Raw genomic sequence first — 24,942 nt, 5'->3', positions numbered from 1 at the left:
CGTTCAGGGCCTCATATTTTTAAAACAAAAACAGGCAAAACACATCCCTACCCAACCCCAGCATGGCAAACCCCTCTACAAAGCAGAAGTCCCTCTGCACACAATTGTAGCAGATATTATTCTGTAGCTAATGCTAGGTTCAATTTTGCTCTACTTCAGCCCTAAAATGTCATCTTTCCCGTTTCCTAAGCAGGATTCTCCCCACCCCACTTGTCCCATGAACTTTCAATATCCTCTTAGTTCACTGGTCCCATAAAGTCTCCTTTGTGTCATTTCTCATTCTTGCCCAACTTCTCCAAATGCCAGTTATGTCATGCTGTTCTGCGGGGGCTAGGAGGTCTGGATACATTGGTGATGTTTGGAAGGGAAGCTGTCAGGCCTAGTTCTTCTGTTATTAGCCTAGTTCTGTCTCAGAATATAGCAGGACTTAGAAATGAACTGTATGATCCAGATTTCCATTTGAATGTTTTTTGTCCATTTTAAATTATAAAGTTGTTGGTTTTTTTGACAAGATATACTATTAGAAAAGGTTTCTTTTCAGCTAAGGGAGGGAATTATTTGGATCAGTAGGATATAGGAGGATCTTGTTCCATCCATATATGTTAAGGCAGACATGTATATTTGTATACATGGGTCCATGTATATTTTCTAAAACACTGTGGATTCTGTAGATAGTGCTCTTTGCATGGATCCCAAAGGTCCTAGCATAAAATGGGATAAATATTACATTTAATTATACCCGTTGATGTCGGTATGTGTATTTTGAAGCTTCGCAGGGCTCTTCATCAGATAGAAGCTCCAATTATTAAAACTCTGCCTAGAGAGTTCTGTGAAATTGCATGTTGCCTACACTATCTAAATTCATTGAATGTATTGTGAAATAAATAAGTATAATAAATTGTATCATTATAAGTTAGGGTTGTCAGCCTCCAGATGGTGGCAGGACATCTCATGCTGTTACAATGGACTTTCAGGCAACAGAGATTAATTCCTCTGGAGAAAATGGCCACTTTGGAAGTTGGACTTCATAGCAGTGTACCTTTTTGAAGTCCCTCTCCCCCCTAAATCCTGCCCTCCTCAGGTTCCACCCCCCTCCCAAAAAAATCTCCAGATATTTTCCAACTCAGAGCTGACAATCCTGTATTTTGCAGGCTTTTTGATGTGGAACACATCTTCTGATGAATCTTCTGGGATGGAATTGGGTATGGACATGACATCCATAGTCCCGCCTCAGGGAGCACACCAGAAGAAGGAGGAAAGGAGGAAGGGAGGTAGCCGGTGGAAGTAGAGGCTGGGGCCCTAACCGTGAAGAAAGGAGGGAGGCGGCTGGTGGAGGCAGAGGCTGGAGTACTGTCCACAAGTGAGGCAGGTGGCTGGTGCAGGCAGAGGCCAGGGCACCAGCCACGAGGGAGGTAGCCAGTGAAGGTGGAGACTGGGGAAGTGAGAGGGGAGGAGGAAGTGGGGAGGAAAAGGATCTGCATATGTGTGTTTGTGTTTTATTTTCACAACAACAACTGAGAGAGTGACTGACCCAAGGTTACTCAGTGCTTTTCATGATGCATGGGGATGGTACCTGGGTCTCCCCTTCAGTGAACAGTTTAATAACTATGCCTCACTGGCTTACTAGGGTTATACATATACCTACCTCTCAGTTGTTTTTCTGGCCTTATTTTGTAGTAATTTTTTTTATCCTACCACCCTGCCCATTTGTACCTCCTCCCCCCCCCCCATCCCTCTAAGATACACTTCATATATTTGATAAAGTGGGCTGTGGCTCAAAAGGTTTGTCTGTCTTTATGGTGCCCCTAAGACTGTCATTTTGGATACCATAGACTTCCGGGACTCCTCTCTGGAATTGCTTTTCACGTTGTGCACCATCTGTATTTATGGCAGTATTATATCCTCCATAGCTTCATACCAGCAGGAGTAAACTGGGAGGAAAATACAGCCCTTAAAAAGTTCCCGTTCATCACTACCAGCAAGGGAGAGAATGGGATGATGAAGAGACAGCCTGTCTGCCCAGGCAGTTCAACACTGTGCATGGCCAAGCCAGGACAGTGCTTTTGCTAAGCCAGGGCATTCTGCACAGTTTGGCTGGGGCATTGTCTTTGTTGTTTCCATGTTGTGGAAACAGGCCATCAGCCAACCAAGAAATGTCCCAGTGGTCATAATCTCACCATTGCTCCATGGTATGTCTTCATATACTTCTCCAGTACCATCATTCACTGTAGATGGTCAGGAGGCTACTCCCAATCCAGAACCTGTATGCCTTATCTTTCAGAGGTGTGAAAATTTCGCACTGCTGTGAAATCACAGACACTGTTTCTAGCATTCAACCACATAATGCGGTAATTAAAATAATATATATCTAAACGAAATTGTAAATTGGCAGGGAAGAAAATGTGTACGTGGGCCAGACTACATGTACATTTTAAAGCTATGCTGAAGACTATAAAAAGGGGCCAGGCAGGTGGTATGTGGCTCACAAGGTGCAAGCTGCCCACTCCCTATTAATTATTATAACTCAGAATAGTTATAACCATCTGCGAAAGCAGAAAATAACTATTCTAAGTGTTTATATAACCAAATGTATTAATTTTTTTTGCCATCAAGTCACATTCAATTTACAGCAATCCCGCAGAGTTTTCAAGGCAAGAGGCATTCAGTTTTGCCTTTGCCTGCCTCTGCGTAGCAACCCTGGACTTCTTTGGTGGTTTCCCATCCAAGTATTAGCCAAGACTGACCCTGCTTAGTTTCTGAAATCTGATGAGAGCAGGCTGGCCTGGGCTATCCAGGTCAGAGCAAAACTAATCAAAAACACAACATTGTTGGATCCCTAGTCATTCCCCTTCATAGGACATGTCCCTCCCACTTTAACAGGTGACAACCCCTGGAAGTTGCTTGTATTAGGCAGTAAACAAGAAGATAGTTTGCATTTTTCTTAGCAAGCACAACAGAGCCTGAACATTCCAGTTCGGAGCAGTTCCTTCAAACTGATGCACTCTAGTCTAAATTGATAAAAGGATTGCTGGATCCCTCCCAGGGTCTCTTATCTTACTATTTAATTTTTAACACTAGATCACATTGATGTATGTGACTTTATCCTACTGATGAAGACTAAAGAGAGTCCAAACCACGAGTGCTTGCTTTTGGAGACAAAATCTGGGCACTCTTTCTACTGTGTTCCCATTTCCATCCTTTAAAAGCCAGACTTTATATATAACAGAGCACAGTACAATCAGTGGAGCATAAATAAATCACAAGGCTAACTGGCCATTTTGAATAACAAGCTGTTCAAAGAACACATATGCTTCCTGCTTGACCTCGCTCAAGGAACAAGATGACCTGCCAAGCCACAATGCCTGTATCATTTTTGGTAACAGCAGGAGGAAAATACCATTTTAAATGACCATCTTTCTCTGTGTAGTTCATTCAACTTGTAGTTCATACAACTCCATGGGTTGTATGAAAAAGATGCTTATTGTACTATATGCTGTTGTTGAAACACATCCAGTGTACCTAAGAGACCGTCTTTCCACCTAAATCACCCAAAAAGCCTTACGCTCGGCCAATGCCAACTGGCTAGTGATCCCGGGCCCCAAAGAAGCATGTTGGTCTTCAACGAGGGCCAGAACTTTTTCTGTACTGGCCCCCACCTGGTGGAATGAGTTCCCTGAAGAGATCAGGGCCCTGTCCAAAATCCCAAAATTCCGCAGGGCCTGCAAAAGGGAGCTCCTCCACCAGGGGGGGGGGTTAGTGGGGTTAGTTAGTGCTCGCCTGTTGCCTAACGTTGATAATGTTGATAGGTTGGATTGGTTTTAATGGTTTTAACTGTGGGTTTTATTGCAATTTTTATCTTGTAAACCGCCGTGAGCCTAAGGGAACAGCGGTATAAAAGTTTAATAAATAAATAAGCCACTATCTTGCTCACCCTTTTTCTGTCATCGCTATCATCTTGGGTAAAATCCAGGCCCCCTCTCTTTTGTGGGTTGCCCAGACTGATACCATGGGGTGCATTACTGTAGCATGCCAAGCAGGCAAGGCAGGTGGGTAAGGACCTATGCACACTTTCTCTAATTAAACTCCTTTGATTCTGCCAGGCTCAAATGCAGGGGACTAGAAGAACAGATCTAGGGGCACTAAACAAAATCAATGAAAGGAAAATTCCTGTCCAGGTACTTTCACTCCATTGGGTATCAGGTCTTTTGTTAGTTCCTGGATGCCTGCTGCTAGTGCATCTGGAACTATCTTTAGCATCATTCCCATCACTTCTGGTATCTGGAGTGAGGAGTGACTCATGGAAGCTCATGCCCTGCTACAAATGTTGTTTGCCTTTAAGGTGCAACTGGACTCTTGCTGTTTTCTATTGCCAAAGACAGACTAACACAGCTCCCTGTCTTGATCCTTCTCCTCTGCCATCCTTCACAGCAAGCACACAGAAGAAGCAGCTCCCCTAACACACTTCAAATGCATTCACAAACACCAGACCACAAGCTTCCCTTTTCATGCCCTGCCCCATGTGCCCTCAAACCCATGAGAACCTGGACCCTCCAGTGAAGAGGTGTTAACACATCAAAGGCTAGCATGTTTTCCCTTTCCAGTTGGAAAGGAGACTCCCTGTCTGGAGGAGTGTCTTTGTTTCCACATCCTCCCAGGCACAGGGACATGAATATCCCCTTCCATCCACTGTAACTGTCACAGCATCTCCTGCTCCCCCTGCCTCTCATCCATCACAGTAACATTGTCCCTATATCCTCCTGGGTCTTCAGGTCTGCACTTGGAGTTTTTCCTGAGAATTCAGTCCCAAGGCATACATGGGCCCAATTCAGACTGAAACTACAGCATTCGGGGAGGAGGTGATTGTAACTCTTCCACTGTTTTCCTGACCTGAAACATCCCTGGGTATAGGGTTGCCAGCTTCCAGGTGGGGCCTGGAGATTTTTCAAGATACAACTCTATCTCCAGACCACAAAGATCAGTTCCCCTGAAGAAAATGGAAGCTTTGGAGGGTGGGCTATATGGCATTATACACTGCTGAGGTCCTTCCCCTCCTCAAATCCCACCCTCCCCAGAATCCACGCCAAATATTCAGGAGTTTGCTGTTTGCCAAGTTATGAAACCTTGGCATACCCTAGGAATACACCTGGAACCCCTAACTGGGCAAAAAGTGCCATCCCAGGGCCATTTCATATCAGGGGAAGACTGAAGCCCCACACTGTGTTTTGCACCACAATCATGAACCAAACCAGGCCCTGTGTGCCCAGGAACAATTTTCAGTAGGGAACTCACAAATGCGCAAGGATCTGCAAGACATTTAATGAGTAGTTAGGCTCTCTGAGTTATTCTTCTCATGAAAATATTCACTTTAGCAAAAGTGAGTGTGTGTGTGTGTCAAATAAACAACTACCCACCGCTGAAAAAATTATACTGACAATATGTACTTGATATATTTTAAACCAGGGTGTTTCATGACAGCCCTGGAAAGGTTTCCTGAATGGGTGGGAGTTAATTATTTTTTATATGGGAAGGGGAGAGGCCCCAGGTGGGCTTGTACACAGCTATGCTTCCCTACCATGTTCTGCACAATTGCGCCACTTCTGGAGTTTCTTGAAGCCTGAAGAATGTTTCAGGGGTTTCTCAACAGTTAAAAAGTTGAGAAAGAAATCAAATTTAAAATGCCATTTATAAAATGTATAAGGTCTTAAGTGAATCCCTTAAAAAAATAAACTGCTACTATATTAAAAATTAATGTTTTTCTTTAGAGTCAAGTTTAAAATCCTGAATATCCCAATTTACATACACACACATAGATTTCTGTACCTTGGATCAGCCTCAGCATTAATTTTTAATAGAACAATCCACTGTTTCAAGTTTTTATATATCTACACTATGATGCATTGTGTCACTCTGGCATACTGTGCAACGTGCTTTTAAACTATACACAAATGACTCTACTTGTATCTCAAATGGTCTTTTAGCACTAAGCATAAAACCGCATATAATTGTACGTGCTTATAATGGGCTTTACTTGAAACCTGCTGTGCAAAATCACTTGCCAGGAGCACAAAGGTCACCTCTAGACTGGCTGTCTGGCCACAATTCCTCAGTATACTATTTTCTGTTTTGCAAGCAAAAGAATTAAATATATTCACAGTTTTCCCTAATGAATTGCTTTTCGAATGTTGTTGTAGTCAAAAAAAATCCCCACCCTTTAATTGGTTCAAAACCATGTACAGCAAAACTGGAAAACATCTTTTTTTCCCCTTTTTCTGTAATAGTCTGTGTTGTGATAATGAAATTCAGAATGCCTTGTTTAATACACAGGAGACCTTGACTCTAAAATAGGCCACCCTCTTCCTTGGAAATGAAGCACTAAGCTCCTCAGATTTCAGGGTGAGAGGAGATGGTTTCCCTTTATGGAGACAAATGGGCAGGATAGAGATGACCATTGTGGTTTGGATATCCTGAGGTAGAGCCACAAGGCTGACAATGACCTTGTTATGACTGGGGAATCCTGTGACCCCTTTAAGACAACAACGTTTGAGAGAGAAAGAGAGAGTGGCCTCCATCTGTGCTTCAAACCTCAGACGCTGAGGAAAGGGCAGAGGCTGAGTGGTGACATCCTACCTCATAGGACAAGAAGAAAGAGAGGAATTAGGGGTAGTCAAACTGCGGCCCTCCAGATGTCCATGGACTACAATTCCCATGAGCCCCTGGGAGGCCCATGAGCTGGCAGGGGCTCATGGGAATTGTAGTCCATGGACATCTGGAGGGCCGCAGTTTGACTACCCCTGAATTAGGCAATCCCTCACTTACTGTGCAGATTGCCCACTGCCTCTTGGGTACTCTCAGGCAAGGAGAGGGGGGTGGCATCACTGCAGTCTTTGCCATAAAATTCACCTGTATCATGCTCATTTTTCTAGCTGTAAACCCCACTGAACACAATGCAGCCTGCTTCTGAGTTAACACACTAGATGTGTTGGAGAATCAAAGAAATTCCAAGTCAAGAAACTTCTGTTGATTTTACTTGCTGTGAATCTGCCAGTCTATTGTTGAACCCAGCCCCACCCCCATTTTTCTTTATTTTGCTGAGTCTCAGTCAGTTTTTCTCCTTACTACAGTCCCTATTCTGTATGATTTCTTTTGTCGGTGCCAGTCCCATGAACCTTTTGGGTAGTTAGAAGGGACCCTCTCCCTTGCTGTGCACTTTCCAGAGGAATCCAACTGGTTTCTGTTGGGGAAATGAAGCTGACCCTCTCTTGATCCCTACTGCCCTACTGATCACCTCCATTTAGTGAATCCCAATATTTCAGCAGACTTCTCCTGACTGAAGGTGTGGTTTTGACTCGTCACAGGCAGGAGAGGGCCTTGCCACCTGCGCGTGACTCATCAGAGCATTCCGAGGAATCCCTCATCCCCCCCCCCAAAAAAAACCCCTTCATCTTAGCCATCCAGGGTACGGTGGCGTTTGGGGCGGTAGCTGGTGACTTCTCTAGGCTTGGCTGGGACGGAGCGATGGTGGGCGACTAGTGGGGGCCTCAGGAGGCAAACAAAGAGGAGGGCGCGTATTCCAGCGCCTCCATGCCAAGCAGCACCGCGATGCGATGCATCCCTTGGCGGCAGCCGGCGAGAGACTTCAAAGAGCGTGCGCCGCGGCCCCGCCCCTGCCCCTGCCCCGCCGGAGCTCGCGGGGCCCGCACACCTGTCGGCCATCTGTCTGCGCGTGCAGCGCTTTCCCCGCCGCCGCCTCGGGGGGAACGGAGGCCGCTGTCGCGCAGCCTCCCCAACCGGGGGTGCCAAGCTGCTAACCCCTGTGGGGGCTCCCCCTTGCCCCCGCCTCTTCCGCGCGAGGCCTCGCCCCCCTCCCCTCCCTCCCTCGGAGAGCGGCGCGTCTTGTGAGCATGTGCGGGATACTAGCTGGAACTGGTTTCGCAGCCCGGGCTGAGGCGGAGCGGACACTCGCCCGGCCTTCCCTGCAGCGCTCGCTTCAGCAGCAGCAGCAGCAGCAGCGCCCTCCCCTCTCCTTCCTTGGCAGCGCGGGCAAGGCTGCCTCCTCCGCCGTCCGGCGCCGCTGCTCTGCCTGCCTGCCTGCGTGCCGGCCTCCGCGCTCCCCCTGCTGCTGCTGCTGGCGCCCCAGCGCGGCATCCTCCGCTCCCCTCGCCCCAGCGCCGGGCGCGGCCCGCGGGAGAGTGGGCGTGGCGAACCCGGGGCTTTAAGCCAGATGCCCCTCCCCTTGGAAGCGCCTCGCCGGAGCGGATGGGGCTGGCGGCGTGAGGGCGGAGGGTGAGTGCGCGCCCCCCCCTTCCCGTGCGTCTCTGTCACTTTGTCTCTTTTCAGCACCGGTCAGCTGGGCGGGCGCCGCTTGCCCTTGCCGCCTGCCAGCCTGCGAGACGGATCGCCAAAGGGCAGGCCCCCCACCGCAGCAAGCCGGCGCCCAGCTCTGCCCCTCGTCCGTCCGTCCTTCCTGGGCCCGGGAAAGCGGCTTGTTGTTTTCTCAATGAACCTGGTGAAACCCGCCTCTGTCCTCCTGCCGGCGCTGTAGTGACTCCTCTCTTCTCCCCTCCAGAGAGAAAGGAAGGAGAGCGTCTCCTCTGTGCCCTTCTCCACAACCATCATCTCAACTCTCTCTCTCTCGCTCTCTCTGTTCCTCCTTTTCTCCGTCGCCCCCCACCCTCTTTGTGTCTCTCATGGCTTTGTGTCTGGAGCTATTTAAACAATGTGAGTGGACAAGATTTCGGGGGTTTTCAGTGTGGCATGCACATCTCGGGACGGCTTGCGTGGACGACGCTGTGGCTCTCAAGGTTGTGCTTCTTTTGGGGCTGCTCTTTTCTGTTCTGGTCGTGCTGTCACTTGAATGCATTCATCGTTCGGTTTCTGCCTATCGAGAGGTAGCTTGATGTGCTAGCTGTGCCTTTGGACGCAAAGGAAAATGCCCATTTCCTGTTGTGAGCCAATTGCCTCCGATGTAGAGCTGACTAAGTGGGTGGGGGTCGGGATAGCTCGCTTGAATGTAGGAAAGGCTTAGTTTTCTATGCTTCTCCACACCTCCTGCTGATCCAATTGCATTTTCAGCTAAATCCTGAGCTTTGGAGTGGCTTGCAACATTTTTTTGAGGGGGAGGGAGGTATTATGGGATGGGGAGTGCACAAGTCTTCCCCCACTCCTGCCTTTTGCATGGCTGTGTGTTTGATTAAGGACTGTTGTCCTTTTACTGTGATATATTTAAGCTACTTGTGCCATTCCAGATCATGACAGACTATGGTCTCACTTTGCTATATTTATATCTTGTCATGCTCCAAGCATGAGCCTCTGTGTGTTTGCTGCTGCCAGAGTAATGCCATGACACAGATTGGTGGTTAATCAGCTAGGCTTTCCTTAATAATGGTGCCATTTTGCTCTTTTGTAACTTGTACCACTTTGGGAGTTTTAGTATTTCATGTGAGTGTGACTTACAAGTCTCCTGTCCCAGATTTGTACAGTTACTACGGTATTCTACTCCATTAGCTAAACGAAAATTAAAACAAAAGCTACCCATTAAAATCCTTTTAGAATACATGTTGTCTAAAGCAGTGGTCCCCAATCCCCGGTCCGGGGACTGGGACTGGTCCGTGGATCAGTTGGTACCAGGCCGTGGCTCCTCCTCATCCTTCTCCCCAGCTACTGCCTTGGGGGCTGCCCTGCTACTCTGCCACCAGCTCACCTTTGGTGCTCTCCAGCGGCTGCCATGGCTGGGGCTCCCCCTTGGCGTGGCACTGCACAGCTGCTGTTGGCAGCACCCTCCAGCGGGTGGCGGGAATTCAGGGGCACTGGTGGGAAAGCAAGTGGAGCAGGGGCTCAGGTGATGGTGGCGATGTCCCTCGGCAAAAGACTACCCCCCCCCTGGGCCTCAGTAAAATTGTCAAGCATTGACTGGTCCCCGGTGATAAAAAGGTTGGGGACCACTGATCTAAAGTACAAAGTAGAGGAAATGGTGGCATCAAAATGTATGTGCAATCTCTGCTTTAGTTTATTACATTTGAATTCATTGGGATGAAATCAGTAGGGTTGTAGGGGGGGTTCGGTGGTGGGGGAATGTAATGAAGAACATCAGGATGTGTAAAAAAAGAACGCTATAAACCAATAAATCTGAGCTGTTCAACAGCAGAAGGCAATTCCTAATAAAATGGTTCCCCGACCTCTTACCTGAAGTATTGTTTTTTGTTTACAGGAATGCTGCTGTGCCCTGTAATGTTAATGGCTGTTTCAGGGAGTTTGGCTTTGAAAAAAAGATTAAAATACAGTAATACAGTAAATAGAGGAGACTGAGTTGAATGTGAAGGAAATTCACACAGCTCTGGTTCCCGTAAGACCTGTCTTTCAGTTTTTTCTTTCTCCCTGCCCTCATATGCACAGAGATCTTTTCCATCCTGATGAACTTTAACTCATGAGAACAAATTGTCTGGAGCCACAAATTATCCCAAAATAAGCTACCTGCCTTGTCATCTGTTTACAGCAGCAGGAAGGGGCATGAGTGTGCTCATAGTGTCCTTCATTAATTTATTATTATGTTTTAATGTGCTGTCCTATTTCTCCTAGTGAAAGAGACACTAGATTTGTCTCTCCAACAGTGATTTTTCATGGCACGCGTTTGCTTACATGAGCAGGTTTCCATAACAAAGTATCCCCTTGTCAGTTACAACTGAAGATGTTGTGGTGATACACTGTGTTTACAGGGGAAAGCAAGCCTGAAATGCCTCTTAGGTTGGGTTAATGAGTTCTTAATTGGCCAAAATATTGCTTCAGTGTCCTCTGCCTAACTCTTCCCTTGGCTAGAGAGGGACTATGGAATAAAACTGGCTTCTCCGGGTGATTGTATTCTCTGTAGGAAAATAGACCCAGATTTTAAGGACTTTGTGGCTCTCCCTGTAAAAATTGGAAAGCTGCGGGGGGGGGGGGGGGGTTGATGTCTTCATGTTGGGATTGACAAATGGTCCTTATTGCATGATAGCCCCATAGAACAGACTGGCTGTCCTTTGCTTCAGAGCAGCTGCTTCCCTTCCAGAAAGTGGATTTTCTTTGCCCCAGCCCACAGTGCTTGCAAGGGGAATTCCTAAGGAGTTCTAGAACCAGTGTAGTAAAAAATGCAGCCCTGTGCATGTGAGTCAAGCACATAAGCAGGTGGTGAGGTGTGAAACCTGACGCTGAACATAAACCAGCCTTGTAAACTAAGTGGTGTCAAGCTAGGTCAGCGTTTGAATGCAGGTCAGTACTGTAACAGGCTGATAAGGAGTGCTGAAGCTTTCAGAAAGAGATACTGGAATGTTATGCCAAATTCTTCCTGGCTACTCTGTGTCCGGTGGAGCTGCTGTTTCTGCTTTAAATACTTGAGCTACGTGGCTCTCTAAAAGTTCAGTACAGCGATATTCTGGTTAGTGAAGGTAATTGTTCTCATGGTTCATATGTCTAACTTTTATGATTCAGTATAAGTGGCATTCCATTCCTCTGCTAATGATGCTACCCTTTCTTTGAATAGCTGGTGCGTTTGTCTCAGGCTGGGAGAGATTTAGCAGCAAGCTAAAGCAAGTTGGGGGAAGGTGCAACAGTAAATCTTACCCAAAATGGCACAGGGCTGAAAAAATGTGCTTTGTGTAGATGGTTCCCCTCTTGAGGATGGTGTCGGGGGGGGGGGGGGAATAGTTCTTGAAACAGCATTAAACTGGAGTTAAAGAACTCCTGGCTCCACCTCACTGTGTGTATGAGCATTCATTAGAGGGGTTGTCTTCAAAAGCATGGTTGTATCTTGGGCAATTCAGAAGTCTGGTGATGGAGGAAAGAACTGTCAAGTCACAGCTGATTTATGGCAATCCTGCAGGGTAGGCGTGGCCAAACTAACTGTCAGGGGCTCATGGTAATGGACATCTGGAGAGCCACAATTCGGCCAGTTTTCAAGGCAATTTGTACGGTTTTCAAGTTTTGCCATTGCCTGCCACTGCACAGCAACTTTGGACTCCCTTAGTAGTCTCCCATCCAAAGACTAACAAAGATTGACCTTGCTTAGCTTCCAAGATCTGACAAGATTGGTGGGAAAACAGCACAGCACTTAAACCCATTCTCCCACACTAGTCTCAGTCATAACTCAACAAGGAAACAACTGTATAACTTTGAATCCTTAGAACTTTTACTAAAATGAGAGCTAGACTCCACCCAAACACTGTCTGCTTTGAAGAATGTGGGAATCCATGTATCTGCTAACCTTGAGCCTCTCAGCACAATCCTAAACAGAAAAATCCATTGTCTTCAGTGGGCCTGGAGGATGCAAGTCCATTTAGGATTGCTATGTGAGTCCTCTAGGGCAGGGGTAGTCAACCTGTGGTCCTCCAGATGTCTGTGGACTACAATTCCCATGAGCCCCTTCTGGCAACTGGCAGGGGCTCATGGGAATTGTAGTCCATGGACATCTGGAGGACCACAGGTTGACTACCCCTGCTCTAGGGATTCTAAAACTAAAAGCCTCTTGCTAATCAGATCTCGCAGCTCTTTGCTACCATTAGTGGATTGAGTAAACAACAGACTGTCACCCTTGCTCATGCAGTTAAATAACAAGGAAACCTATTTTAGAGTAATAGGGTTTTGCAGTCTGATGACAGATAAATATTTCCTGTACAGACTGGAACAGGTTTCTTGGATGCTGGCAAGGGGACTTGGTCTGTCAGACAGCAGGTGAGGCAGTAAATCTATTTGGGCAGTACCACTTCATCAAATGATGAAATACTCCTTCGTATGGGGGCGAGGAGCCCCACCTGCCTAAAGCATATTGGTGACAGGGGACTAGTTCTCTCCTCCATGATTTCTAGTTGCTATACAAAGCTGCAGTCTGAGGGGTACAGATCAACCAACACTGTTTTGTCATCTATTTGTGTGATGAGGCCTGGGAGGGTACTCCTTAAAAGAATTGCAATTCCTTGACTCAGCCATGAAAAAATTTGCAGCTGTCCTCTGACTGCTGATGCATCTGTTCCCCTCCTTATACTGTCCAGACTAAGGTTCGTCTTAATTTTGCACAGGAGGGGTGGTTAGGCATGCGACCTATGTGATTGTCTGTGTAAACTCTTGGCTAGTTCTTAAGACCAGTTCTGATCATTGTAGCCCAAGATTGATTTACTGACTGTCTGTAAAGTGTTTTGGGAAAACGTAAACTGACTTTCTTTACAAGCATCTCCTACAGCTGAATAATAGCTTTTAAAGGAAGGAATTGATAGCTGTTGTCAGGCATCTGTTATCTGTTATGTTTTACATTGGCCAAGCTACTACACAAACAAATAAAGAAGGCATCTAGTGTAGCTGAGAGGACAAGGGTGCCAGAAAAGCCTTGTAATGAGAGTTCACACACTCTTGCTTCAGAGACGAAATTCTTCAATCAAATTCCATAGACTTCTCTGATGACTTTATTCTTTTTTCCCCTATTCATAAATGCAGCTTCAATTTATATGGGTTGAGTCTGTAATTGGATTAACTGTGGTACAACCTTCTATGAAATGAATGTTTGAGATAGTGAAAGTTTGATGAAATGAAAGTTTGAGATAGTGGGTGGCTTGGTTCCACACAATTCCATATTTGGTCATGAAGATGTTTGGAAAACTTGGGCAACCAGAACAATTGTATTAAATTTTAGGGGGGATTTAATTTTCTGTGATTGTTTTCTTCTCAAACTGGAGGGAAGAAATGAGTGAAGACAGTTGTTGATACATAGTAATGACTTTTTCCAGCTTTGATTGACTACTCTAAGTTTTTATTGTAAAATTTAAGAGTGGTCTTCCTAAAATGGATGGTTGTGTGGAGAGGGATACCAGCAGCTATTCAGATTTTGAGGGGTGGAATGTTGTGTGCAGTTAATTTCTGCTTGTTTAAACGGGCTCCTAAACAGTGTTTGTAAATTTGTTTGCTAACGAGGAGACTGGGAATTCTGCCTGACAGTCATGCATTTTTCATGAACGACAGGCCCTTGCTCCCAGATGAGCAGTGCATTAAATCAATCTGCCCTCCTATCCGGATGGGATTTCTTAGGGAATAATCTGTATATGCTTCCGACGGGGAATCACGCTTTGAACCAAGCACATAATAATAATTGGTGCTTCAGTAGTAAGGATATTCCAGTTGTTTGAAGGGGCTCTTGAAAAAGTGAAGGCAAATTTTTAAAGGAAACATGATGGTGATGGAAGCCAGGGATATTGCCCAGGGATTAATCTTCCTATTTTGAGTAGGTTCATATGTGTTGTTTCCATTGTTAAAAGTACTGCTTTATCCATTTTTCTGGGACCCACATATCTGTGGGATTGCCTGTTGCCCTATGTCCCTAGCAGGGCCTTATGCTCTGTGTATACCAACTTGTTAGTCGTTCCCAGCCCCAGAGAAGCTCACCTGGCCTTGACCAGGGCCTTTTTGATTCAGGCCCCTACCTGGTGGAATGAGCTCCTGGAAGAGGTACAGGCCCTGCTGGAGCTTTCAGCATTCTGCAGGGCCTGCAAGACAGAGCTTATCCGCCAAGTCTATGGTTGAGGCCAGTGCAGGGAGGAGGTCTGGTAGGCCCTCTAAGGAAGACACTCCACCATGCTCTGTTCCGTCAGTGGCGGTCAACAGATGTTCCCCTCCTGCCCTGGTGGGGGGAGTTGTCCTGTTGTGGGGGAGGGTTTGTTTTATTGCCATGTGTGCATGTATTGGTTCATGTTAATTTTAATTGGTTTTAATGGGAGTTTTATTGTATTACGGGGTTTTATTCTGTAACCCACCACAAAACGGCGTGCTGAGAGTGGCAGGGAACAAATCCAATATAATAGTAATAATTTTAGATGATGATGATAAGATGTGACAGTATGTGGCATATCATTTTTTTGGTTCCAGAGTGTCTTGGTCAGATGCCCCTTTGTTTTAGTGATGATTCCTTTCAGAGCATAAATTGAGCAATATCTTCTCTCATACTACTATTGTTTCATGAATTCCTATAGGGCCAATACTTTAACAAGGCACTCATGAGTCCGATATTAATCTGTCATTTCCAATTGAAAACTGTTTGGTAGCTTTTTGTTGTGCAGGAAGGACGGAAAATCCGCCCTAGTTAACACAATAAGGTTTTGCCATATCCATGTTATGGCAGCAAGGAAACATTCCCCTACATGCTTCTGGTTATGCTGCTTTGCTCTGAGGTCTCAGAATCCTCTAGTGTATTTCTCAAATTACCTTAAAGGAGCCAGTAATATCTCATGTTGCAAGCCACTGCTAGGTGAAGCAACCTGCTCTCAATTCTCCATCAAATTATGCGTGAAACCAAGCGGTTCAATGGCCATGTTGGGTTGGATTGCACTGGATAAGCACCGCAGCACTTGTCTTGCTATTTTGTCCTACAGTTGAGTTTTTAATTTTTCTTTAATGGCCTCTAAATAATTCAGCGGCTATTATCAGGAGAAATAACCAAGACAACATCTCTTCCGCCTTCCTGCAAACTAGCTTTTCAAGGTTGCCTTCTGATGTGGTAACTGCAGTGAAGCAGTAATGGGCTTTGAATCACAGTGTTGTCCATGCTGTGAAACAGAAAGAGAAGCAGATGTACCTGGGTCCATCAAAGTACCACAGTCTGTCCTGCTGCTGCTTCAAAACAAGCAGCTTATATAAGAATGCAGACTCTTACCATAACCCTGCTGGAACTCCCTGGGTTAAACCCTGTCAGTTCCCTTTGTCACTGAAGAGATAGCAAAAGAATTCATTAAAGATGGATTGATAGGGACATCTTGAGCTTGTGCAAAAAATAAAACCAACCATAATGCAGTATAGAATTAAAGCCAAAATTGAAATGGAAGGGCATTTAATGTATTGATTTAAATCAGGTTTCCTTTATTATGATTCATATATTCCCTTGAGGAAGGATGCACTCTTACCTTGGTTGCTTGTACAAAATGTACTGGCATGCAGCTATATAGAACCTGTATATTGCTTAAAAGTATTATCTAAAACGTTTGAATCATACAGTCCATATGCTTTTTGTATCTGAGTTGCAGTTGCTTATGGACTATGGTGGCAGCTGGGCAGTTATGAAGTTGATCAAACTCTTTACATTGTAGAAATGATAAACAAGACCACATCTGAAATTCTTATATGCCCATAATGCCATTGGGATCACATTGGAGGAATCTGTATTGCAGCTTTTCCATACCTGTGTTATGGAAGGGCAGTATAAAAATCTAAATAAATAAATAAAGCAAGTTTTAGCAAGAACTTGTTCTGTGAGACCTGGAGCTTTTCTCATGATTTGTGTGTGTTTGTATGTGTGTAACGGAGAATAGAGGCAGTGCTCTAACTAATGTTGGCAAGATCATTTAAGAGTCCAGCATAAATGCCTAGAATACATCAGAAAGAGTAACTTGGTAAAGCAATATCTATTTAAAAAGGTAAAAAGGTAAAGATATCCCCTGTGCAAGCACCGAGTCATGTCTGACCCCTAGGGTGACGCCCTCTAGCGTTTTCTTGGCAGACTCAATACGGGGTGGTTTGCCAGTGCCTTCCCCAGCCATTACCGTTTACCCCCCCAGCAAGCTGGGTACTCATTTTACCGACCTCGGAAGGATGGAAGGCTGAGTCGACCTTGAGCCGGCTGCTGGGATTGAACTCCCAGCCTCATGGGCAAAGTTTTCAGACGGCTGCCTTACCACTCTGCGCCACAAGAGGCTCATAATATCTATATACTATTTCCCAAATGTGCCCACTACCTATGGATACCTAAATCCACAGATCAGGCCACAGTTGCACCAAACAGATTTTTCTGCAAACTTGGGTAACCCCTCAACTTCGTAGAAAAATCAGAAATTGTAAACAAAAAAAAAACAAAACAAGGGAGGTTAATCCCTCCCTACCCCCCAAGTAAAACAGTATTCTCTGGGCAAGTGCAGAGAATGCACTTACCTCTGGCAGTCATTGTTGGAGCCTGGGAACCCTGTGGGGCCTGCTGCTACAAGTGGCACAACTTGTGTGTGCCAGAAGGTGAAGTACAACTCCAGTGTCACATTATACCTGGCAAGAAAGTGGGAGGGGGAATCCCCCTCAGTGAGTATCACGAGCCCCCCCCCCCCTATATTTTTCCATAATATTGTAACTGAAGTCCTGCTTGGTTAACTGGTAGAGATAGTATAGCCAGAACCTGAGATTTGAATATTTAGAATAGCCCAAATAGTTACAGGGCATTATAGAAATGAACAGGTTGTCCTAAGTCAGTGGTCCCCAATCTGCGGGCCGCGGCCCGAAGGCCATGGCGCCGGGCCGCGGCTCCCTCTCCCCGCCCCCCCCCCCCCGCAGTAAAAAACTTCCCAGGCCGCAAGCTTGCGGCCCGGGAAGCTTCTTACTGCGGGAGGGCGGGGAGAGGGAATCGGGGCCGGGCCGCGGCCCGATGCGGGGGCGCGGCCCGATGTGCGGGCGCGGCTCGCGGGGGCGCGGCCCGACGTGCGGGCGCGGCTCGCGGGCGCGGCCCGATGCGGGCCGTGGCCTGCGCGGCCGCGGGCCGCACCCCAATGCCCTGCCGGTCCCCAACCTCAGAAAGGTTGGGGACCACTGTCCTAAGTGAGGTCAGTGGGTGATCCCTGGTGACATATTGGATAATGTTTTCTATATCCTGAACCATTCAGTTAAGAAATCCTCCATAATAATTGCAATGCCTGACCAACTGCACTTGACTTTGCAATTCAATCTTTTACACAAAAACAGTTATTTTCAGCTTGCTTCGGTTGATAAAGGGATGTGCTTCAATTTGAGGATATGAATGTAGTCCTTATACCATCTTATGTATATTCCAGTTATGTGTTATTGGTAGCAAGGTTCCTTTAAAAAAAAGACCTTGTATGTTATTCTTGCTTCCTCACTATTTGCCACAGACAAAATGCAAGGAGTGCAATCTAGATTCTGGCACATGTTTGAAACAAAATGTCTTCAGACATTATTGAGCTTTTCACAGCTAATAGTGCATATTATGTTCTGCACTACTACATTTACAGATGTTGTGCCAAAATGCTAATTCAGAATTCAAATGCCAGGAAACATTTTCAGTTTATTAAGAGCTTTTATTTCAGCCTCTGTTTACAATCCATCCTGTGTACAGTAGGTGTCACTCTGGACCTTGAAGCTGTATCCAGTATGAATGGGCTATAAGAATGCTTTTAAAAAGCTTTTACACATGGCTCCAGGATTCTGCCCAGCTGCAGGTGCTCGATTCTCAGTAGCAGTTTCAATTTCCTCCATTCTTCAGGAGTAGTGTGCTTGAAGTTTAAAAGCATGCATGTACATACACAAAAGAAGTATAGTCCAATTGTAATTAATTTGTAGGTCAGAATGTGCTTTGACTGGGATAATGGTGTAGGATCCATCTGACCCATCAAGAGCTGGCTTGAATTGTAGCACTCTTGAAAAGTGGCCAGCTTAGGAATTTTGTTTTAATTTTTATATCCTTCTGGATTTACAGGACTTCCTTACCTCTACTAATGAACAAACTTTTCCTCCTTGTTCTTACCAAAAAAAAACTTCATAGGGAAGAAAGCACAGAATTGCTTTAAAATTGCAAAATAATGTCAGAATTAGTCCATTGTATATACTGCCTCTCTGTCAAAGCAACAAGATCTCACTATGTTGGATAAAATAAGGATTGAACACAACTTGGCTCCTATCCAACATTCATTTCTATGTGGGTAGTCAGACAATTATGCTAGTGACACTTGGCACAGTTGCTTTCAGGATGGCTTGTTTTGAGATATTTGTAATTAACTTTTTTTTTAACCTTGCAACTAATACAGAGCCATATGAACAGGCCTCTCAGCTGTAATTAAAACTTGGTTTTATCCTCGAGGGGTTACCAGCTCCTCAGACGAGGTAACTAAGCACTTTGCTTGATGAATTTCATTACTGCAGAACTGCACGTACCTGTTTGTTTTAGCAATGTTATTCTACAGGGGTCTGAAGATGACAATACAGAGTCTTTAGATGATAACTTTTCATGTACAGTAAAAACAGGTGAGGGTAAGCTGAAACCCAGTGAGTGTACAAGAACAGAACAATTATCTCAGGATTTGCTTTTAAAAAAGTAAAATGGACACATATTAATTTCAGCTTTTGTCATTTATCTCTCACTCGCGGATAATAATGTATCCTCTTATTGAGGCTGCTTTGTGTATCAGTTTCCTAAGCTACATACTTAACTAAAGATTCATAACAATTCACAAGTATAATATAACTTTTCAGTTTGGAAAAAAATACAAGGTTTTATTTGTATTTATTTGCAGGCCCTCTTTACAAATGCTGAAAAGTGTCAGTGCTGCATAATATACTGCATAATTGTAGTGTCAGTGCTGCATAGTGTAATGCGACTGCAATTTTATAAATGCTTTATTGTCATAGTGTAATGGACATTTTTCTGGATCTAGTAATCTCCAATCCTTAGGCACTACGGCCCGCTGCCTTAAATGTACTCTAGTCTAAATTCTGTAATGTTTTTTTTCTTGTGGCCAAAATTAATGGCCAGGGCTTTCAGTATCATGTGTTTTAGGTACAGCTTTCTCAGGAAAGAGGTTGAAGATTCAGATTATAAAAAGCAAGGGCTTCTTATTGGTACCTGTCTTCAGGCAGGTGGCAAAGCATGTTCTGCATTCCAACTTTCTTCCAACAGGGAGATCCTGTTGGCTTGATTTAGGGGTTTGCAGCTGGAATCTGCTTATAATCATTTTATTACTAAGCAGTCACTTTAAGGTAAAGGTAAAGGTATCCCCTGTGCAAGCACCGAGTCATGTCTGACCCTTGGGGTGACGCCCTCCAGCGTTTTCATGGCAGACTCAATACGGGGTGGTTTGCCAGTGCCTTCCCCAGTCATTACCGTTTACCCCCCAGCAAGCTGGGTACTCATTTTACCGACCTCGGAAGGATGGAAGGCTGAGTCAACCTTGAGCCGGCTGCTGGGATCGAACTCCCAGCCTCATGGGCAAAGCTTTCAGACGGCTGCCTTACCACACTGCGCCACAAGAGGCTCATAAGCAGTCACTTTAGAGTTTGATAAAGCTTATGATCGGTAGGCAGATCTGCAAATAAATCCAGTATTTTTCTAATGAAACCAAGCAGCATCAAAATTGGATGTGAAAAATTCCATACCTTCCTGAATTCAGGTTCCCAGTCCAGTCATGAATGTCGAATCTCTAAAAACATTTAGTCTAAATGTAGTGAAGTAAGTTCATTGTATATTAGAAGAGAAAACAAAACAGGCACTGAGGATACTTGTTATTATCAGAGCTGTAGTTTATGCTATATCCAGAAGGATATAGAAATTAAAACATCCCCAACTTATTGGGGATGCTAGAGGCACATTTTTTTTTAGGAAGCATGCACATTAAGTGCATCCTATTTAAAACACTGCATGACATGTGGTCTCTTGGGTCCTCTTCACCACATGCAGTGTGTTCCACAAACCCATTTTAGTTAGATTAGCCTTTTAATTCTGAGTGCTCTCTACAACTCATCTCCTTTTTAAGAGCTCTCTAACATTACTCCTCAGAGAGCACAACAGAGTCCAGTAGCTTGGGAATCAGCTGGAAGCGGGCTAAATGGAAGTAGCTTGCAAAATGCAGCTATTTCACAAGGAAGGGGAAAACTAGATGAGCCCACGTCCCTTTTCTTACATTTTAAAGTCTGAGACTGCCGTAAGTCAGTCAAGTGATAGCAATGAAGAAGAATGCGGCAGCTGTGCTTTTTGCATCCTGTGAAGCCACACACCCAAATGGTTTTGGAAATGAAGACTACGAGTGCCTGCTGTTTTATCTTTCTGAGCCAGACTACCAGAAGCCATGACTTTGTTTGTACCCTTCAGTTAATGTGGCAAAGCACTGACTGCCCAGATGCTCAGAGTTGTTTTTCTTTGTAGTTAACAGGGATGGGTTTACTTGATTTTTACTTTTTTAAAAAGGCCATAACCTCCTTAATCCTGTGTTTGAGCCAAGTCCATTAGTGTCTTAAAGGCCAGCAGGGTCAAGGTGTCCATGGAATACACTTCTGAGAGTCAGAGCTCCCTTTGGCAGATACAACATGACTTGCGTCTGACAAAGGGAGTGTTGAGTCTAAAAAGCTTTTACTCTGGACATTTTGTTGGTCTATGGGGAGCTACTGCGCAGGAATCTCACTCTTCTACAGTGGACAAACATGGCTACCCTTTTGCAACTATTAGTCCTGTGTGCTAACTCACAAAGCAAGGAGGCATTCTCCATCTCAACCATGAAGGCATAAGGAGTCCATGTGTGCTCTTGCTTTAAAAAGTTTAACACAACTTCTCAGGCAGAACCCCATCTGCAAGAATCTCTGTTTTTATCCTACCCTTTCTCCAAGGAGTTGGGGCAGCGTCGCTATCTCCTGCCCACAACAACCCTGTGCGGGAAGGCCATGTGAACCGGCGGCCCCGAGCTCCAGCCCGCCCCCTCCTTCGCACCCTGCCTCACCCTACCAACCGCAGCCAAGCTGGCCGCAGTGATACTGACTGGCAGCGCCCGCGTCCCCCAGGGGAAGCGAAGGGACGGGAGAGGCCGAGCTCCCTGCGTGAGTCCTGGAAGCAGCGCCCGTGGATTGAAGACCTGCCGATGAGGCCCGCGGCTTCTCTGCTCTGGCCTTGCCGCCGCCCGTCCGGCGAGGGCGCATCGGCCAGCGAGGCTTCCTGCCTCCCTGGCGCGGGGCTCGCTGGGCCCAGGCGGCTTCTGGCTGGCTGGCTGCAGCTGGGCCCGAGGGTTGCCGCGGGGCAGGCGAGGCCCGGGCGGGGTGTGGGAATTCCCTGCAGCGGCGGGGGTGGGCAAGCCCTGGTGAGCAGGCGGCGTCTGCCTCGTGGGGTGAGGCAGCGCCTGTGACTCAACCGGAGTGCTGCTGGGAGGAGTGAGGAAAGTTCCCCTCGAGCCTCTCGCGGTGCGGGGCCGGCGCTGCCTCGCTCTCTCCGCCCACCCCTTGGCTGGCTGGCTGGCTGGCTGGGAGGCCGGGCGAGCCAGCCAGCCTTTCCCCATGGAAGCTGCTCGGCTGGGCCGTGGCCTGGGTTTGAATCCCACGCGGGTAAGGAGCGTGCGCCTCGGTCGCTTGCTAGCTCTGGACGACCCCCGGGGAGGGGGCCGGGTCGCCGCGCAGCAGAGTTGCCGCTCTTCCCGTGAGGGCTCGGAGGCGAACACACGCTGGGGCTCCCCCGGAAACGGGCCAACTCTGAACTGCTGTTAAAAAGCTGGACGTGCATACTTGGACACCTTCGTGGGTGTCTTTTTCCAGCCATTCAGTGAGATTTCTAAACGCAAAACCCATTGCCTCTTTATGGTAAGAATAACTGTATGCCGCTTCTGAAGAAGAGAACTTGAAAATGTGTAGGATGCTTTGCTTTTAAAACTTTAGGGCAGGGGCTCATGGGAATTGTAGTCCATGGACATCTGGAGGGCCACAGTTTGACCATCCCTGCTTTAGGGAAAGTGAGCTTGGCTCTTTCATGGTGTGGCCGTGTCGCGCTGCAGTTCTCTGTCGAGCTGTAGTGTATCAAAGTTTAGACTCTGATCATTGAGATGAGCTTGAATGTTAGTTTAGGGAGCACATCAGATATTAGAAGTATCTCTGTGTGTGCCTTTTTTCCCCTGGTAAGCATTCATAGGAGTAATTGGGAAGATTAGCAGTATTTAAAAAGTGTTTTTACTTGTGCAGATATAAAAAACGATTACGGTATAATGTAATATGGGGGACTTTGCTCTAACAAAGTTGGAGATTAAAGTTTCACTTGGTCTCAAATCAGATGATGATGAAAAGGCTGTCCAGGCTGTAACTTGGGGTGCAAGTAGAATTTGGAAGCAGGAGACAACTGGATAGTTCTAGCTAGAGATATTGACGCCCATTCTCTGGGTCACCCCTATTGTGGTGGGAGTTTTGATGTTCTGATACTAGTTCTGATGTTCTGATACTAGTTAAAGATTGCCAACTTTATGTTGATATATTAAATTGCTACTCAGCTGAAATAAATTGTCCTTGGATGTATATTTGCATGTATGTTTATTCAGTACTGCATTCCTGTTTTTACAATTACAACTCCATTGTCTTCTTGCCAGTTTAACAGTAAAATAGCTTTAGGAATTGCAGTGTCTTCTGCTTTATACCCCCTCCAACTTTGTAATTCTTGCATGAACTGTACAGTTTTCTATTCCAAGGTGTACTTATTAATAAAACATCAAATCTGGTGTTTAAAGAAATGTGAGCTAATAACTGTGGACATGCTCTTATATCTGTATTCTTGCAGAAAATAGTTTATCTGTAATATGAATGATTGATGGCTGCAAAACTTTTCAGGGGAGGGGGGAGGCCATGTTTGCCAGACTGCTGTATATAGGAATTACACAAGCTGCTAAAAAACATTTTCTCTTGTTCATCATTGTTTATCCTGGGTGTCTTTCTTACTACAATGGCAGCTTTTGAAACTGTTTTTTATATCCTTCTCAGCCGCTCAATCTTACATTTCCTAAAGGATAATGGGAGCAGTTCCCTTCTAGAATACTAAAGTAATGATTTCTAATAGTATTGCTGCACACAGCAATGGTTGTGCTAATGAGTTGAATCCAAAGACAGAACTGGGCCAGCCTTTTTCATCAACTGACTTTAAGTCAGCAGTTAGGTATGGAGAAAGATTTCTTATACTCTTTCTGTTTCTGTCTACCCTCTCCTTGACAGAGAGCCCATGAATAGCTCCATAAAGTAAGATCAATGCTGTTTCTCTATTCCTTCAGTTCTTTCTTCCCTTTTCATCCCTGGGATGAACAAAAAAGGGTTATGGGCTCATAAAAGGATAATTAACCATGTCCTCCGCGTTGCTGCTGCTTCTGCTTTTCCTCGCTGTCAATTTTGAACAACCTGGTGACTGTTCCCTTCTAAGTTGTGCTGCATTCTAGAATGCTGCTTCCTAAGTGTAGGCTATGCAATACAGTCAAATGATTGCTCTTATAGATGAATGGTCATTACTGCAGGACTTATTTTAATGCAGCAATCCTCCTCTTCGGGATATTTTAGGTTTGATGCTGTTGAAAGTAACCTGCTGACTATTGTAAGTAGAAACAAAATCTTCTGCATCATACTCTAGTAAAGGTTAAGGTATCTCCTGTGCAAGCACTGGGTCATGTCTGACCCTCGGGGTGACACCCTCTAGCGTTTTCATGGCAGACTCAGCATGGTTTGCCAGTGCTTTCCTCAGTCATTACCGTTTACCCCCCAGCAAGCTGGGTACTCATTTTACCGACCTCGGAAGGATGGAAGGCGACCCCATGGACAATGATCCTCCAGGCCTTCCTGTCCTCTACCATTCCCCGGAGTCCATTTAAGTTTGCACCGACTGCTTCAGTGACTCCATCCAGCCACCTCATTCGCTGTCGTCCCCTTCTTCTTTTGCCTTCAATCACTCCCGGCATTAGGCTCTTCTCCTTCCTTCTCATGAGGTGGCCAAAGTCTACAGCATGTTAAATCAGTTTAAAGTACAATAAAAACAATAAAACAGTAATACACTAAATGCTCTAATACGCCCACAACATCTCCATGTATTCCAATCATCCTGCAAGTCATTGGCAGTTTGCCATTAATGTGCGCTGCTATTACAAGAATGAGACAGGGTTTACACTAGATTCCTAAGCTGCAAAGGCTTATTGCACTGGTGAAGGGCTGCATTGCTTATCTGCCTGTCATCACAGTTGCATTTCTTTTATATACAGTATAATGTCCATGTGCACATGGTCTGTCACACACCCTTTTGCCATCCACAGTGAATGTGTACTATGAAATTATTACCACTTCCATAATAGAAATGTGTTTTAATGCATAGGATATTATGGTTTGTGTTTTTAAGACCCTTTGGATGAAGTCTAAATTTAGCAGGCATTGCTGAAATCCACTAGGCAGAGCTCATTA

The 24,942-nt window shown here is 45.6% G+C and overlaps 1 protein-coding gene across 8 annotated transcripts in view; it reads left to right on the top strand.

Annotated features, from left to right (window-relative positions):
* DLGAP4 (DLG associated protein 4) overlaps positions 1–24,942 on the top strand; it is a 360,647-nt gene that overhangs the window by 298,800 nt on the left and 36,905 nt on the right. The window contains exon 1 of one of the 8 annotated variants that reach the window (XM_077335351.1): positions 7,924–8,283. The exons of 5 other annotated variants lie outside the window; for them this stretch is intronic. Coding sequence is in view for 1 of the 3 variants with exons in the window: in XM_077335349.1 (XP_077191464.1) it covers positions 8,688–8,718 (31 nt within the window). In the remaining 2 variants the exon portion in view is untranslated. Of the gene's footprint in view, positions 1–7,923; positions 8,284–8,532; positions 8,719–21,832; positions 22,078–24,942 lie in introns of those variants that run through there. 2 more of the 8 variants (XM_077335349.1, XM_077335350.1) reach the window with 2 other exon arrangements.

Source organism: Paroedura picta, chromosome 4 (assembly GCF_049243985.1).
Source record: "Paroedura picta isolate Pp20150507F chromosome 4, Ppicta_v3.0, whole genome shotgun sequence".
In the NCBI taxonomy this organism is placed as follows: domain Eukaryota; kingdom Metazoa; phylum Chordata; class Lepidosauria; order Squamata; family Gekkonidae; genus Paroedura; species Paroedura picta.
This window is presented reverse-complemented; position numbering and strand designations above follow the sequence as displayed.